Raw genomic sequence first — 17,311 nt, forward strand, 5'->3', positions numbered from 1 at the left:
GTCTCCAAACTTTTAGAATTTTGCATTTTAGTCACTCAACTTTTAAAATAATGCAGTCATCGAAATTTTAGTTGGTTTTCAGTAAGTGCCCTGCTGCTGCTGCCGGTAGTTCTTGGGGGTGAAGAATCGAAGCACCGGCCTCGAAAGTTGCACCGCCAATGGAGACAGTGGCCATTCGACCACTGACGACGAACCTGCTTTCGAAGATGATGATGTTGGGAGGGTTGGGTTAGGAAGGAGTGAGGTGGAAGTAGTTGCGTAGGAAGTGGACGACGGAGTAACCGCCGATGCCACTGTCGCTTCCGACGATGCAGACTGTAGACGGAGCGGATGCATCGGTTGATAGGCAGAAGATGAGAGGTTGTATAGAAAGGAGGAGGAAGATGAGGAAACTAAACTGGGTTTGGGATCGAAAGCCATGAACTTTTGATTCTGGGTTTGTTTTGAACTGTTCCTTGTTGATGTTAAAGGATCCAACGGAGGAAATCTCAATCCATTTCCATGGTTACAGTATAAATATATTCATTCATACAGACACTGCAAGCTCTAATCGAAGGCTAAAATATTAATATTTTATCATGGTTGATTGAAAATTTTGAGCTTGGATTTCGAGCTCTATATGTTGGTTCTTTTGCTTACTAGAATCGCCATATAATATTTAGGGATAATGCAACTCCCCGCGTTGATAACTTTTATCAAGGTGTTTTAGTTTAGAGACAAGAAGACTTTTATCAAGTGTTTTAGTTTAGAGACAAGAAGACTTTTATCAAGTGGTTTTAGTTTAGAGAGGAGAAGAAGAAGAATAACGGGGTTAACGGAAGTTAAATGTCACGTCATATAAAACTAATGGAAGGTAACATCGGAACCTTACTAAAAACGAATAAAAAGTTGGATAATTGTATTGCAAGTTTTACAAGTTGAGTGATTAAACTGCAAGTGCCCTAGAAGTTCGGGGACTATTATACTTTACCCTAAATTTAATTGACTTTTTTTTTCAATTCCAGATTTAGATTAATAATAACAAAATAAAAATGTAGCCAAATCATCCCAAAGGAACTTATATACCACATATATGACTCAAAATCAATCAAAGCGACTAAACATAAATTTTGATCTAATTCATACATCTAATTAGTTTTAGTATTTAGTTGAAAGCTTTAAATTTCCAGTTCACTTGTGAAATTAAATAATTTTTATGTCTGTTGAAATTTTAGAACCATTTGAGTTAAAACCAAACCATAATTGTATTTTTAAAATCTTAGGACAAAATTATCAAGAATACAAAATACAATTAAAATCCATCTAAAATGCCAAATTTCAATAAACACAATTAGTACCAATACCAACAATTAATATCAACATTGAACCTTGAGTATTGATATTACAGGCTACATTGTAAAATTTTAATGTTTAAAACAAAAATCTATCTCAGTTCATCATCATGAACTCTAATCATGTTCCTAACATAATGTCAATACATCAAAACTTAAAATACACTTAAATGTCATGTTTGACGATAAAAACACATTAGATCATAATTTGAACATATGATTCATTTTGAGTCATTTTCAAACATATTATGCACTAACACTGCCATTTCATGCATCATAAGTCATTACGTTATTCCAACAAGTTAGATTAATCTTATTCATCATATTAAACATGCCCATGACATCAAGATCACACAAACACATTGATTAACATACTATGTCTTTAATCATGATGGTAAATCAATTATTAAGTTTGTTAAAGAGTTTCATGTGGTTTGTTTCCAAACGAGCTACCACTGACAAACTCCCATCATTTGTTGGGCTTGGCAGTATCACAATTTTGCCTTCCTGGACAATATTTGCTGGCCCCATAAAACTGGGGCGACCCCATCCGAAATCTGTATCATAAATAGACAACCGCACCTATGTATTTATACTAAGGTTTGGGCTGCGGAAAGTATGTGATCCTCTAACCAAACTGCTTAAATCAGACAGTGTCTCAGTGTAATGAAGAGCTGATCTCAAATATTCATTAATCTGATCTAATCGTTCATGGATCCTCTTTATAGTATCGGTAAACGATTCGGTTTTCAGATCACCAGCTTGAGTAATTAGTGCAGTTATAAAGATTGCATTACCGAAGTATCCTGCTGGGAGAGGAGGACTTAATTTCGATCGACCGTCAACCGGAATGTATATCTTGGTAGGTTGATCATCTGAGAGACCCCTGACTTTACTTACACAACGCCATATATGTGCAGCCAGTATGTTGAAAGTACTATATTTTGTACCATTATTTGCACCTGCTTTGGATTTTAGGAGATTCAATTGATCAACTGTGAGCTTGAAGGTGGAGACAATGGATGGCTGAAGATCATCCGAGTGGGAAACCATAGTCTTCAATGGTGGAGAAGGATCATATTCAACATGGTGAAATTTAGGCATCGGTGGGACTCGAGCACGAAGAAGAGTTCGATTGATGAACGGGGCAACTGCAGGCGACAAGCCCCGTGTGGTGTCAGCCCAACTATTGATGAAATGGCGAACCGATGTAGCATCTCCTAAAGTATGTTGCCTGTAACCCCCAGACTGATGCGATAACTCGATCCGATTTGGGTTGTCACATTAGGGCCACCGGAGAGACCCACGTAAAAATAGCGGAAAATTTAAAACTTTTTATCCGAACATGTAAACTTATAAAACCATTTTTCACTATTTAAAAATAAAACAGATTTCCAGACTCGTATATAAAACAAATAAATTACATGCCCCCTAATCACATGTACCATTCTATGAAATCAACGCCGGAAGAACTCCCATACTAATGACGATAGTTGCACTGGTACAATTCTTTTAACCTGCAATGTTGAGTAATAGAGTGAGCTTCGGAAAGCTCAGTAATACAGAACTACCAGATGATGCTGATGAACGTGCAGATACAGATAAATATTTATATCCTTATTGTTTCTGAACATTTACAGACTTTTATGCTGAGCAGAGATCCTACTGATATTTCAGGTGGTAATGGACAATGAGCTTTCAGTTCAGAGAAATATTTCGGATGACTAGTTCAGGAGATCAGAATAGGTTATCTAGTGTGTTCCCAAAAACCATGTAACTTTTCAGATCTTTTTAAAACATATATATATATATATATATATATATATACCCCTATCCGTCATGTACAAAATGTGTATGTTCCCCAGAACCATACAACCCCGTCACGTCCAGTAAGGCCCTAAGCACACAGCCGATGAGCCGACAAGTAAGGCCCTGAGCACAAAGTCGAGGAGCCTCCAGGTATTCTTCTTCAATAATACCCCCAAATAAAACATGTTCCGTCCGTAAACGGATATATCAAAAATTAAAGCATAATTCATGTCAAATATCATATCAAAATCCAGGTCAAGTATCAGATCAGAATCCAAGTCAAGTATCATATCAGAATCCATGTCATATATCATATCAGAATCCATGTCAAGTATCATATCAGAATTCAAGTCGAAAATCATATAAAATATTCATGTGAGTAGGAAACACACCAGAATTTACAGATATTATTCAAAGATATTAGATAATCTTAACAGGTAGAGGAACACATATCTTCTGTATACCGATAGAACATCGGAATTCAGAATCACTATTGGAAGAGTTCAATAACTGACGAAATCATCAGTTATTCAGAATATGACTTGAGTCGGTAAGAAAGAAATGAAGATTCAGGACATTTACATTCTATGTCGATTATTCGGATTTTCTAACAACTCCAGATGAATAGTTCCCAGAACTAATGCTTGTCAACTGGTCAATTCATTATCCTTTCAGGGTATTTACTTTTTAATATCAAAAATTCTTATCTATATATCATCTTGGAATCATCGCTGAATAGATCTTAAAGAAACTAACAAATATACCAATGCTCTTAATTTCATTTCCACGCTTCCACGATATCATGAAATGCTGTCGTGCTTGATTTGTAGTTCATAACCCATAAGAACATTACATCATGTATGTTCATTAACGTTTTCAGACTCATCCAAATCACTTATTTAATCCATAGTCATTGAGGTTACTTATTTCACTTAGCAGTCAAGTCTATTTCAGATACTTCGGGGTTTTCCAAGGTAATTCAAACATTTCTGAATTTCGGATACATATTGTACTTCCGTTCAATTCAATTTGGTCTTCGTGGTTGATTTGTCTAACAAATATCAAATTCTTACTGTTGAATGCGATCTAGAGTTGAGCTGAGCTGAATACTTCCAAAATTATCATCGAGCCAAACTTGAGAATACAAACACACATTCAAGTGACATCTATATCGTTCAGGTACTGATATAACTAGCATTGGTTTCTCGGCTTAATATGTGATCTGTAACTTTTAAGAGCAGTACCACATCCATGTTTATTTGGATTCCTTAATTAATCCAATACATTTCCTTAGTATATGCCATAAGGGTATTTTGGTCATTTTGTGTTCAGTTTATTCCAATCATTACAGCTCAAGGATATCTAATCATTCCTGATCTTGGTGATATTCTTGAGTCATTTCCATTACAGGGGTATTTTGATCATTGTACAGATTCAGTGTAATTTAATAATTTCCTTCCGTCTGATCTTACTATTAAATTCAATCTTATCATTTATTTCAGTCCTTTCGAACAATTCCGACAACAGAATAACCCCGACAAATTATTCTGCAGGTATTTACTCATAACTCGGATATTTTCGGGTCAAGTGTCTTCTCAGATTTTACAAACGGAATATCAGGAAATTTTCCTGCACTAAATCAGGATCTTAATAATCAAATCCGTACTTAATCAAGTTAAGTATGAATCCTCTAAGTATTTTCTTATTCAGGGTTAACTCAGATTATTCTACCTCTTAAGGGTATTTCCGTAATTTCTTAACCAGATAATTTCGATATTAGCTCTTAACGAAAATAATTATAATTTAGAGATCCTATGATTAATTGCTTTCCCGAACATTCGCTGATCTTGAAATTATTCCTTAACAAACTTCTAGTATCTTGCACGAACCCTTTTTAGCGATAAAAACCAGTTATCCAAATTTTCTAAACAAAACTATCATTTCTTATGCACATCTGTAATTATATTAGATCAATATGTCCTTTCAGAGTTATTAACCAACTTCCAGGGATAATTTTGACATCTTACAACATAAGGGTATTTTCGTAGTTTTACCCTACCGAAGTATTCTCATAATTTCTCATCCAAATACCTTTAACATTTAACCTTTGATGATATAAATATAAGTTACAAATCCAGGGCTGATTTCTTTATCACCAATTACAAACTTGTAATTTAATTCTAACAATTCCTCAATCTCTTATAATAGTCATCTAAGCCATATTCAGTTATCTACTTGCTACCGTATTCGTATCAAATTTAGATATTCATTAATTACACATATGAGACCAAACATTTCCATTCATGCATTTACCAATACCAACATGTTTTATAAAGCATAAAGAGGTAGTAAAGTATTACCTCGATTTTCGTACAATACTGATCGACCATAAAATTCCATTCGAATGCTCTCGATCTTGAAATCATCTTCCAATATTTCCTCGGATTCATACCAACAGAAATTACATAAAAACGGAGATTAATTATGAAAAATGGATCGAATCGGATGATAAATCAGTGAAAAACAGCTAACCGGGTTAGAATTTGGCAAAACGGGCTTCGGATTCAGATTCAGGACGTCGAAAGCATAAAATATGACTTTTCGAAAATTTGAAATTTTTGGTCAAAATCAAAGTCAACGGTTTTGATTGGCAATTTCAAGGCCTTATGGTCTGGATTTCGAAAAACGAACTGCGGAATCGGATTTGGAACGTCGAAAATGTCAGGATAAGTATACTCGGTCAAAGTCAAAGGTCGTTTAATGCTCGGTCAAAGTCGGTCAAAGTTTTGGTCAACAGTGGTCAACGCCGATCAACAGTCAACGCTCAACGTGTCGAGTCAAGTTATAACCGGTCATTTTTTTTACTTCCCCACGCGCAGGCGCGTGGGGTTGCGTGAACAGTACTCTGATGTCGAAAAAAATCCTAAAAATTATTTAAGCGATTTTGAGATATTTACAAAGCTCGGTTCAAATTTTTGAACGGCGGAGAATTCGATTTCAACGAATCGGAAACTTTGACCGCTTCACCTCCTCACGCGCCGCCGTCGACGGAGACCAAGGATGACACCGGCAGACTCGGAACGATGCAAAGAACACGATGGTACGGGAGGTGTCGTAAACGGATGCTCGGATCGTCGTGAATCGATGAAAATCCAATTAAAATCGGGTTATTACCAACGATACTTCCGACTAAAATTAACGACGAACGACAACGATTCATGACGAAAGGTTTGAGGGGTTTTGTGCTTCGCTCGACAAAGAACACGATGGTGGTTTCAACTCGTCGATCGGAGGTCGGACAACGAATAGATCGCAGTTAAAAGTTGGGTCAACGGGAGAGAAAAACTGGGAAAAATGAATTCTGCTGCACAGGAGGGGTTATAAATTCTCTCATAAATAAAATGGTTAAACTATGAGTTTAGTCACTGAACTTCCTGTCTTTCTTAAAATGGTCTGCCAACTTTGAAATTTTACAATTTAATCCTCTATTTCCTTCCAAATTCCAATTAAATTCACCACTTTATAATTTCTTAAATTTAACCCCTAATTAGAGTGTTACATTGCCACCCAACTCCGAGACAAACCCCACCACATTTGAATTTGGTTACCTGATAAAGCATACACACAATAAATCAATCAACTATTAGTCATATAATCTCTTATATCTTTTTGCCTATAAAATGCTTACAGATTACCTGCAACACAAGAAGAGAATAAGAAGAAATTCCTCCAGAATAGTCAACCTCAGGAACTAATCGAAGAACTTGAGAATTATCAATAAAATCACCAATCAAATGATCCATAGCTGAAAGAGTTTGAGCTTCAACGAACAAAACTCCTTCATCGTTGCATGATATTTCAAGTCTTCCATTTTCATCATATCCGAACCTTCCAGCAATAGGGTAAAATGACACAAGAATGTTGCTTAAAGCCTCCTTAAGCTTTCCAGTATCAAAGAAATCACAAGACCCATTTGGCTTATAATAGTATACCAAAGGTACGTGGTATCTTGTAATCAATAGATCTAAATTGGAGTTCCATAGACTTTTTCTGCCAGTTTGTTGAGCAGGACGAACTATTGCAGACTCCTTTAAGCTAATCTCCATAGCTGAAAATTAGTTAATATAACACTAAGAATCAAAAAGAATAAATCCGAGAACGAATTTTTCTTAAACGGGAGAGCGTTAAAATCATTGTGTAAAGCAAAAGTTCTTCTCAGAAACACTCCTTCCAGAAATATTAGAATCAAATTGAAATGAGATAATAAACAAAAGAGTATGACAGAAACCATACCTTTGATCGTAGTAGAAAGAGGGTTAGAAATGAAGAACAAGCATGGAGATGGTAGAATACAATTTGTAGAGGTTGGACTGCCGATTATGAAGTCTTCAACATATAAGCTTATTTTATAGATAAAAATTCATCAATCAAAACATAAAAATAGATTTATTACGTTACACATCCCTAAACTATGAACCTTATTATAAGTCAGTCTCTAAACTTTTAGTTATTCCAGTTTCATCCCAAACCTATGATCCTTAATCTAAATTGGCCCTAGACTTTTAAATATTATAATTTTATCTTCAAGTTATCTTCATATTATAATACATCCTATGTTAATAAAATCATTAAAAAATATTAACTACCATATAAACATTAATGTATTATGAGTTAATTTTTCAAATTAGTGGTAAAAAAAGAAAACTCAAACATGAGTGACTAGTTATGCAGTTAAGCCAAAATTAATTAATAATATCATATTCTATAATTAGATCTAAGAGCATTGTTTGAATTAGGATGGATTGCCTTTTAAAGTATGTAAAACACAAGAGCTGGGGGGCCAAGCCTAGCATGCCAAGAAGCCAATACACAAGACCTATATATGAACTGTCAACAATCTTATCACTCGTAATATATCCTTATGCTCATGCACGACTGGGATACGCAGTAAGTAAAGACCTCACCCCTCCCAATCACCTGTCATAGGTCTTGAATCAAACATTGAGTGTTGCAAAACAAAACAGAAAAATCAAAGTCCGAGATTAAACTGAAATTGAGGAACATATAAAACCTTCTTAAACCAAAGAAGAAGAAAGACGAATGTTCCCTGAATAAGCAACAGGAACAACTGAATTATCAGGTAGAAGGATCGTGACACCTTGAATTGGAGTCAAAGAATCAAAAGATCTTTGATATAACAAACATGTCTTGATACTCCTGAGTCTATAATCCAACATTTGTTAGTATCGAATGAACGCAAGCTATTGATATAGGAAACAATCTTGCCTTGCATCGAAGGATTGATAGAGGTAGAAGGATGGTCCAAAATTGGAAGCAGACTGTAGCTGATTGGTAACCATGGCGATAAGGTGCTGACTCTGTTTTGTTGTCAAAGAATCACTAGAAATGACTTAAGAAGAATTATCAGAGGAAACAACGGCATTTGAATGAGCCAATGATGGATTCTTGGAACGAGCATGATAACCAGGCGGATAACCATGAAGCTTGTAGCATTTATCTCTGGTGTGGCCCAACATGCTATAATAACTACATTGTGGTTGAGATTTCTTTGTAACCGGAGAAGCTTTAATAGCAAAGGTAGCTTCAGCAATGGGAGAATTGACAACAATGGAACTTTGATTTTCTTCTTGAAGAATCCAAGAAAAAAATTTAGTTATGGAAGAAAAAGAGTCCATTAATAAAATCTGGGCACAAATGAGAGCGTAAGATTCATGAAGACCCATTAAAACTTGCATGTTTAACTCTTTTTTTATGTTCATTTATCATCTTCTGAACACTACCACAAACAACCGCTGTCGTTAAATGATAAAGAAGATTCGCAGCAATGTCCTTCGAAACCGAATTCAAGATCTAAGGGTTAACGAGATTATTAGCACGTGTCCAAGCATTGAAAAGAATTATCGATGTAGAAGCAAGTGCAAGAATGGATCCATCAATGAAATCAGTCTTGTTCTTGGCTGATTGAGCCGTCAACATACAACGTTTCCAACTGTTATAATTGTCATTGGTGTGGGGTTGCATGACCAGGATCATCCCTGGATTATCAGATTGATAGAGGTAGTAGGGATTACCACTATTGTGGAACTGATCAGAAAGACTAGAACTATCGCCCATTGAAGAAAGAAAAGAAAAGTTGCAGAGAAAGCTTAAAAGCAACCAACAACTGATATCATATTACGATAGATTTGAGAATGAAGAAGGATTTTATTCATACTTCAATAAATGCTATAGCCTATAAACATGCATCTACAAATCTATAGAATCTTACTAAGCTTAACAGTCTAGTTACAGTAAATAATTAACTTGTAACTAACCCTACTAAACCGTCACCATCCTTAACAGTCTCTCTTCTTCTCTTACACGATTCATCATATTCAACTTACTTAAAAAGCAATCGGCTGCGACTCTCTGTATACGGCCACCATTACCCCCACAGTCTATCATCAACAGTTTCCCAAGCCGTGGAAACTGAAGAATCAATCAGACAATGGAGATTTCATCAAATTTATAATGAAAAAAGAACATAAAAGAAACATCCAATGTTAGAGAATCGAAGAACAAAAAATAGTAGGTAGTGATACCATAGGATATTTCAACCACAAACCAGAAGACAAAAATAAAATAAGTCAGTAGCATATGATAGAAAACTATTTGAACGAGATTAATACAGTAGTATACAAACAAGAATGTCGTTTCATGGTTGTTTTTCCGTATGGCTCTGGAGTCTCGAAATCTTTTGAAAGAGAGAGGAGGGTTCGAGCAGAAGGTTGAAGACGGTGATTTTTTTTTGGGAAAACAATAAAAGAAGATGATTTTCAAGATGTCATGTAAAAAATAAAATAATGATTGTCTTTCAGTATGATTTTATTTTAATTTATTACAATGTTTACATTAACGTCCACCAATGAGTGATGGATTATTTTCAAGTATTTATTATCCATCGTGATTGAAAAACAAAAGACAAATAGCATCATTAATCCATTATCTCGTGGTTAAACAATATTGACATCTTTGACCACAATTTAAAATCTACCCTCATCCAATTATAAAAAATTTCAACATCAAGATTTGAGGTTAAAATTCAGCCGTCGCCATTGCGATTTATTTCATCAAGAATCACCACCAGTGCAATGATGAATGCATAATCAACATTAGGGTATGCAGTTATTTCATAATTATCTGCGTTGATAACCAGGCTTTTTACACTCTGACTTTTGTGCATCTGCATTCATGTCAATAATATGCTTAATAATAATTCTTTATAGTAATAACATAGAAGTTCTAATCTTCTGGATATAAAAATTAGAAATGATTCAATCATTCAAAAAATACTTTAATTAATGAGATTGATTTAATAGTGAGAACAAGTTAATTACCGAATTCTTAGAAACTATTGATTTTTCTCTAAAATTTCAATTTAACTTATATTTTTATAGTGAATTTTGAATATTAAACTTATATTTGACGAATTAATAATATACTATTTTCTATGTTATCATTGAATTAAATAATAAAAAACATGAAAATTAAAAAAATATATATACTATTTTCCTTTGAAATTTTATTTTTCTAATATATTGATCCAAATGTGAGAGAACAATAATACAATTTATCCTTATTAAAAGATCGAGGACAAGTATTTTATTATTTTCTATCATGTGTCATCAATTTTTTTCTAAAAAGTAATAAGATGGTTTATATAAGTTTTTAGAATTGTCTGCTATATTATATTAGGATCAAATTAATAAAAAAAATAAAATTAAAAGTTCAGAAGAATATATAACAAAAATTTAAAAACTGAAATGACTAGACTAATAAATGTCAAAAAAATAATCTTGTCTTAATGTTGAATCGAAATTAATATTATATTTTAGCAATTGAATTTTAATTAGGCAAAACGATATATTTACCTTTTATGTTTACAAAAATAATCATTTTGATCATTATTTTTCTATTAGTGTTTTAGATCTTAATGTTTTAATTTTTTTGTCAAAAAATTCTTAAAATAAATCGTTAATTAATTAACAATCAACACATATTAATGACATAACATTTCACATGTGTTTAATTATTTATGTAATACATGTCAATATAACTATTTTAGATGATATACAAATTATTATTTTAAATGATTTTAGTTTAGATGACCTAATCCGTGTATATATATATATCACTTCATCACTTGGTATATTTTATTTATATCATTATCTTATTAATTCAAAGGGCTTTACGTTGATTATTAATTCAATTACCACGGCGATTATTAATTCAATTACCTCGGCAATGATGGTATCTCCATGGAAAACAGTGCAGTTACTGCGACACCAGTTCTCTATGATCTTGAAATCGGGGCGTGATTCACTCGTATTGGATGCCAAGAAAATATCTAGCGACGTCGCCGTCCTGGTTTTCATCCTCCGAAGAATCAAAGACGATTTCTTCACACTGAAAAGAAAATCAACCGCTCCCTCGCTTTCTCCTCTGAAAACTTTCCATCTCCTATGAACACTCGATATCTAACCAAACAACACTATATACATATCATAAATATTCATTTATTTGACTTCAAATATCACAGTTTTCTCAAGCAAAAAATGGACGCAAATTTTACCTTCTGTCTGAGAGAAACGAGAGGAATTCCAGCGGCGTCAAACAAAACGCGACGATTATGAACGCTGAACAACTTATCCCTAACCTTGAAAATAGGGTTACCATTATCGTCAACGATATCGAGGTAATTTTCAGCAATTGTAAATACTGTTTGTTGTATTTTGAGTTCCACTGGGTTTGGGACAATGAACTTTTTACCGATCACCACGATGGGATCACTATCCGCCGTATAGAAATTGGCTGGGGATGTCGCTTCTGACGCTGGCGGTGGCAGCTCCTCTCCGATCGCAGCTGTCATTGGATATCGATCAATCTCTTGTTCAGAGAAAATCAATGAGGAAAATCTATAGAATATTTGGTTCGGGATTGACAATCATATACGTATTCTGGATCAAGTTCAATTGCCGTTCACTTCTTTTGTTTCGAACGAGATCAAACTTATCAGCCATGAAATTTTTGTTTCAACGCTTTCTCATACTAAGAAACAAATTAGACTTAACCATTTTGTCTCCTATGAAGAAAGAGAGAGAGTGTTGTGAAATTCGGGTTAATTTCCACCAATAACAGATTCACCGTGAAAACTATTATCTAGGTGACTAGTGTGAAAACGATTGTACTAAAAATCACCCCAAGGTAGATTCCCAGGAAAGAGGAGGGGTCACAATGGTCCCTCTTAAAACCCACTTTCCTTAGACAGAACTACCAAGACAAGTAATTTTAATAGGACAATAATTGACAACAACTATACCCGACAATAGCTATTAAATAGACATAAAAGAGAACACCAAAATATTTCACTAATAGAGGAAATATTACAAAGAGAGAAAGAATACAAATAGCCTTTAAAATAGAAGAAGGCTTATATTTGTGGGATAATTAACTAAGGAGGAGGAGGGCTTTATTTATAACAAAAGAATTTCCCCTCCTCCTTATACACAACCAATGTGGGACTTTTGCCAAAAACCAACAAATCTCCACCTTGGCAAATTCCACACACATCTCTAAAAAACAATCTTTTAATTTGTAACAATATTGACCAAATCTAAACAATGTTTAAACTTGACCGCAGTTACCACTTTTGTCAACATATCAGCAGGATTCTCAGTGGTCCGAATCTTCTGGATTATGACTCCACCTTCTTCTAGAATCTCTCGTACAAAGTGATATCGAACATCAATATGCTTCGTCCTTGCATGGTAAACCTGGTTCTTTGCTAAATGAATAGCACTCTGACTGTCACAGTGCACTTTGATGTGCTTTTGTTCTATTCCCAATTCACCAAGCAACCCTTGAAGCCAAATTGCCTCCTTCACAGCCTCTGTAACTGCCATATACTCTGCCTCTGTAGTAGACAAAGCCACTGTTGACTGTAAGGTGGACTTCCAACTGACTGGTGCCTTTGCAAATGTAAACACATAACCAGTAGTTGATCGACGCTTGTCCAAATCACCTGCATAGTCTGAATCACAATACCCAACTACACACTGACCATCTTGTTTGTCCTGCTGAAAGACCAAACCAACATCTACGGTGTTTAGAATATACCGCAGAATCCATTTCACAGCTTGCCAATGCTCCTTTCCAGGATCATGCATATACCTGCTCACAACCCCAATTGCCTGTGAAATATCGGGTCTCGTACACACCATTGCATACATCAAGCTACCAACAGCTTGCATACGGAACCTTTGACATGTATTCCCGTTCTGCATCATCCTTAGGTGACATGGATGCACCGAGCTTGAAATGAGGAGCAAGAGGTGTACTAACTGGTTTGACATCTCATTTATGCCAAAACGTTTTAGTACCTTCCTCAGATATTCTTTCTGAGACAAACAAAGCCTCCCAATTTCTTATCCCTTGATATCTCCATGCCTAGAATCTTCTTCGCTTCACCAAGATCCTTCATCTCAAACTCCCTGTTCAATTGAGTCTTTAGTTTCGCAATTTCTGTCTGACTCCTGGAAGCTATCAGCATATCATCAACATAAGAAGAAGATATATATAGGATCCGTCTTCTAGCTCACGTAAATACACACAATGATCATATTTGCTTCTTGTGTACTTCTGCCCTATCATAAACTTGTCAAATCGCTTGTACCACTGCCTTGGAGATTGCTTCAATCCGTACAACGATTTTTCTAATTTGCACACCATCTCTTCTTTTTCAGCAACTTTGAATCCATCTGGCTGAGTCATGTAGATTTCCTCATCCAAGTCTCCATGTAAAAATGCAGTTTTTACATCCATCTGAACTAGTTCCAAATCCAACTGCGCTACCAAAGCCAACAAAATTCTGATGGAGGAATGTTTTACAACTGGAGAAAATACTTCATTATAATCAACTCCCTCCGTTTGAGCGTAGCCTTTAGCCACCAATCTTGCTTTGTAGCGGATGTTATTCTTGTCAGGAAATCCATCTTTCTTTGCATATACCCACTTGCACCCAATTGCCTTCTTTCCCTTCGGAAGACTAGCTAGTTTCCACGTCTGATTCTTTTGAAGGGATTGCATTTCTTCATTCATGGCAATCCTCCACTTTTTATGTTCTGAACTTTGAACTGCTTCATTAAAAGTGGCAGGAACGTCATCAATTGCAATTGGTGATGCAAAGAGACCATATCAGCATAACGAGCAGGTTGTCTAATGGTCCTCTTTCCCTTTCTGAGTGCAATTGATTCATGTTGCTGTGGAGGTTCTTGGGTCTGAACCTCTTCTTCATCTGACTCTTCTTCTACCATAGGAGAGTCAACATCATTTCTTTACTGGTTGGGACAAATTTGCTTCCTTCAAACTCCACCTTTTGGGAGTTCCATCTGTCTGCTCCAATTTTTCTGAAGTCACCTTTCTCAACATGGTAGATTCATCAAAGGTAACATCCCTGCTGAAGATTATTTTCTTTGTTTCTGGACACCAAAGACGATAGCCTTTCACACCAGAGGTGATCCCCATAAAAATCGCCTTCTTTGCTCTTGGATCCAGCTTTGACTCCTTAACATGGTAGTATGCAGTGGAACCAAACACATGTAAGGAATCATAATCTGTAGCAGGTACTCCAAACCATTTCTCTAATGGTGTTTTACCACCAATAGCAGTCGATGGTAAGCGGTGACAAGGTGACAAGCATAGACCAAAGCCTCAGCCCAAAATTCTTTGCCTAACCCAGCATTAGACAACATACACCGAACCTTCTCCACTATGTCCGGTTCATACGCTCTGCCACTCCATTCTGTTGTGGTGTACCTCTGACAGTGAAGTGCCTAACAATACCTTCCTCTTCACAGACTTTCAGAAATGGATCATTTTTGTACTCTCCACCATTGTCTGTACGGAGACGTTTGATTTTTCTGCCTGTTTGAGTCTCCATCATTTTTTCCATTTAAGGAAAAATCCTAGCACCTCATCCTTTGTCTTCATTGGATACACCCAAACTCTCCGGGAAAAATCATCAACAAAGGTGACATAATAGTGTGTTCCTCCCAATGAAGTTGTCTTGGAAGGCCCCCATACATCTGAATGAACATAATCCAAAATACCTTTAGTATCATGGATTGCTGTTCCAAATTTCACCCTCGTCTTCTTCCCTTTGATGCAATGCTCACAAAAAGCTAATTTGCAAGCCCGAGCACCCTTCAATAATCCTTGATCTATCAGTATTTCAAGGATTTTCACCAACATGCCCCAAGCGCATATGCCATAACCTGGTTGCTTCTGACTCCTGTTCATCAGTAGAAGCTGCCACTGCTGCTGTCCCAACAATTGTACTACCCAGAAAGTAATACACATTGTTTCTTTTTCGGATTCCCTTCATTATCACCAGTGCACCAGAGATAATCCTCATATCCCATCTTTTGCCCTCACTTCTAAACCTTTTGACTCTAAGGTTCCCACAGAGATGAGATTTCTCATTAAATCTGGTACATAATGGACACCTGTTAAGGTTCTGATTGATCCATCCTGATTCCTCAAGCGAATTGAACCAATCCCAAGTGTGTCAAGAGGGGAATTATTTGCTGTGTAGACAATTCCACCTTTTAGTTCTTTAAAATCAAAGAACCATTCTCTATTGGGGGTCATATGGTGGCTACAAGCTGAATCTAACAGCCATGAACTGGAACAGCTGGTTGATGGCGTAGCAGCGAATGCGAAATCTGAATCTCCATCATCATACTCGACCACATTTGATTCTGAGACAGCCTTCCCCTTTCAGGTTTGCCTTTATTCTTTAGCTTGGGACATTCTTTCTTCCAGTGCCCTTTTTCTCGACAAAAGCACATTCATCTTTGCTCAATCTGGACTTTGACTTCGATCTCCCTCTGCTTCCTTTATTCTGACTCTTGGAACGGCCTCTAACAACAAGAGCTTCTGCTTCGACACTTGTGTTTTCTTGTTTGTCTTTCTTTCTCAATTCATAACTATACAAGGCAGCAGTTACTTCACTGAGAGACACATCAACCTTCCCATGAAGTAGAGTAGTTTCAAGATACTCAAACTCATCAGGAAGTGATCCCATCAACATCAGAGCCAGATCTTCGTCTTCAAAAGTCACGTCCATATTCATCAGATCAGTCACCAGCTGATTAAAGCTAGTAATGTGATCATTCATAGTGGTACCTGGTACATAGTTGAAGCGGAACAGTCTCTTTTTCATGTAGAGTTTGTTCTGACCGCTTTTCTTCAAAAATTTCTCCTTCAGTGCCTTCCACAATTTACTTGCAGAAGTTTCCTTAGAAAATGCATACTTCTGCTCTCTAGAAAGACACGATCGAATAGTACCACATGCCATTCTATTGATCCTCTTCCATTCTTTCTCCTCAACATCATCTGGTTTCTCTCCTTCAATAGCAATGTCTAGACCCTGCTGAAATAGGGCATCTAGAACCTCGCTTTGCCACATGCCGAAATGACCGGTGCCATCAAAAATCTCCACTGCAAATCTAACATTTGTCACAGCATTTCTTGCCAAAATTGAAGATGAAGAAGCGTCTGCCATTTCTGCTACAAATTCTATTTAATAGCTGCCAATGCAGAATGTCAATTATCCCAAGGAAATTTTTCTGACGTGGAAGATCAGCCTAAGCCGCAACCACAGAGCATACTAAAATAAACCAAGAGCGCTGATACCAATTGTTGTGAAATTCGGGTTAATTTCCACCAATAACAGATTCACCGTGAAAACTATTATCTAGGTGACTAGTGTGAAAACGATTGTACTAAAAATCACCCCAAGGTAGATTCCCAGGAAAGAGGAGGGGTCACAATGGTCCCTCTTAAAACCCACTTTCCTTAGACAGAACTACCAAGACAAGTAATTTTTAATAGGACAATAATTGACAACAACTATACCCGACAATAGCTATTAAATAGACATAAAAGAGAACACCAAAATATTTCACTAATAGAGGAAATATTACAAAGAGAGAAAGAATACAAATAGCCTTTAAAATAGAAGAAGGCTTATATTTGTGGGATAATTAACTAAGGAGGAGGAGGGCTTTATTTATAACAAAAGAATTTCCCCTCCTCCTTATACACAACCA

General features: G+C 36.0%; 1 protein-coding gene and 1 pseudogene across 1 annotated transcript; both read right to left on the reverse strand.

Moving 5' to 3' along the window:
• Window positions 1-1,730: 1,730 nt before the first annotated feature.
• On the reverse strand, window positions 1,731-7,257 carry LOC120139586 (annotated as a pseudogene).
• Window positions 7,258-10,242: 2,985 nt separating this feature from the next.
• Window positions 10,243-12,107, reverse strand: LOC120139587 (protein LURP-one-related 10-like). Its single transcript, XM_039154751.1, has 3 exons — window positions 11,773-12,107; window positions 11,438-11,677; window positions 10,243-10,383 (listed from the first exon to the last, which is right to left on the reverse strand). Exons 1-3 carry the CDS (start codon window positions 12,067-12,069, stop codon window positions 10,243-10,245), a joined length of 678 nt encoding a protein of 225 aa, XP_039010682.1. The 5' UTR covers window positions 12,070-12,107.
• Between the last annotated feature and the right edge of the window lie 5,204 nt (window positions 12,108-17,311).

This window comes from Hibiscus syriacus, unplaced genomic scaffold (assembly GCF_006381635.1).
Source record: "Hibiscus syriacus cultivar Baekdansim isolate YM2019G1 unplaced genomic scaffold, ASM638163v2 tig00110763_pilon, whole genome shotgun sequence".
In the NCBI taxonomy this organism is placed as follows: domain Eukaryota; kingdom Viridiplantae; phylum Streptophyta; class Magnoliopsida; order Malvales; family Malvaceae; genus Hibiscus; species Hibiscus syriacus.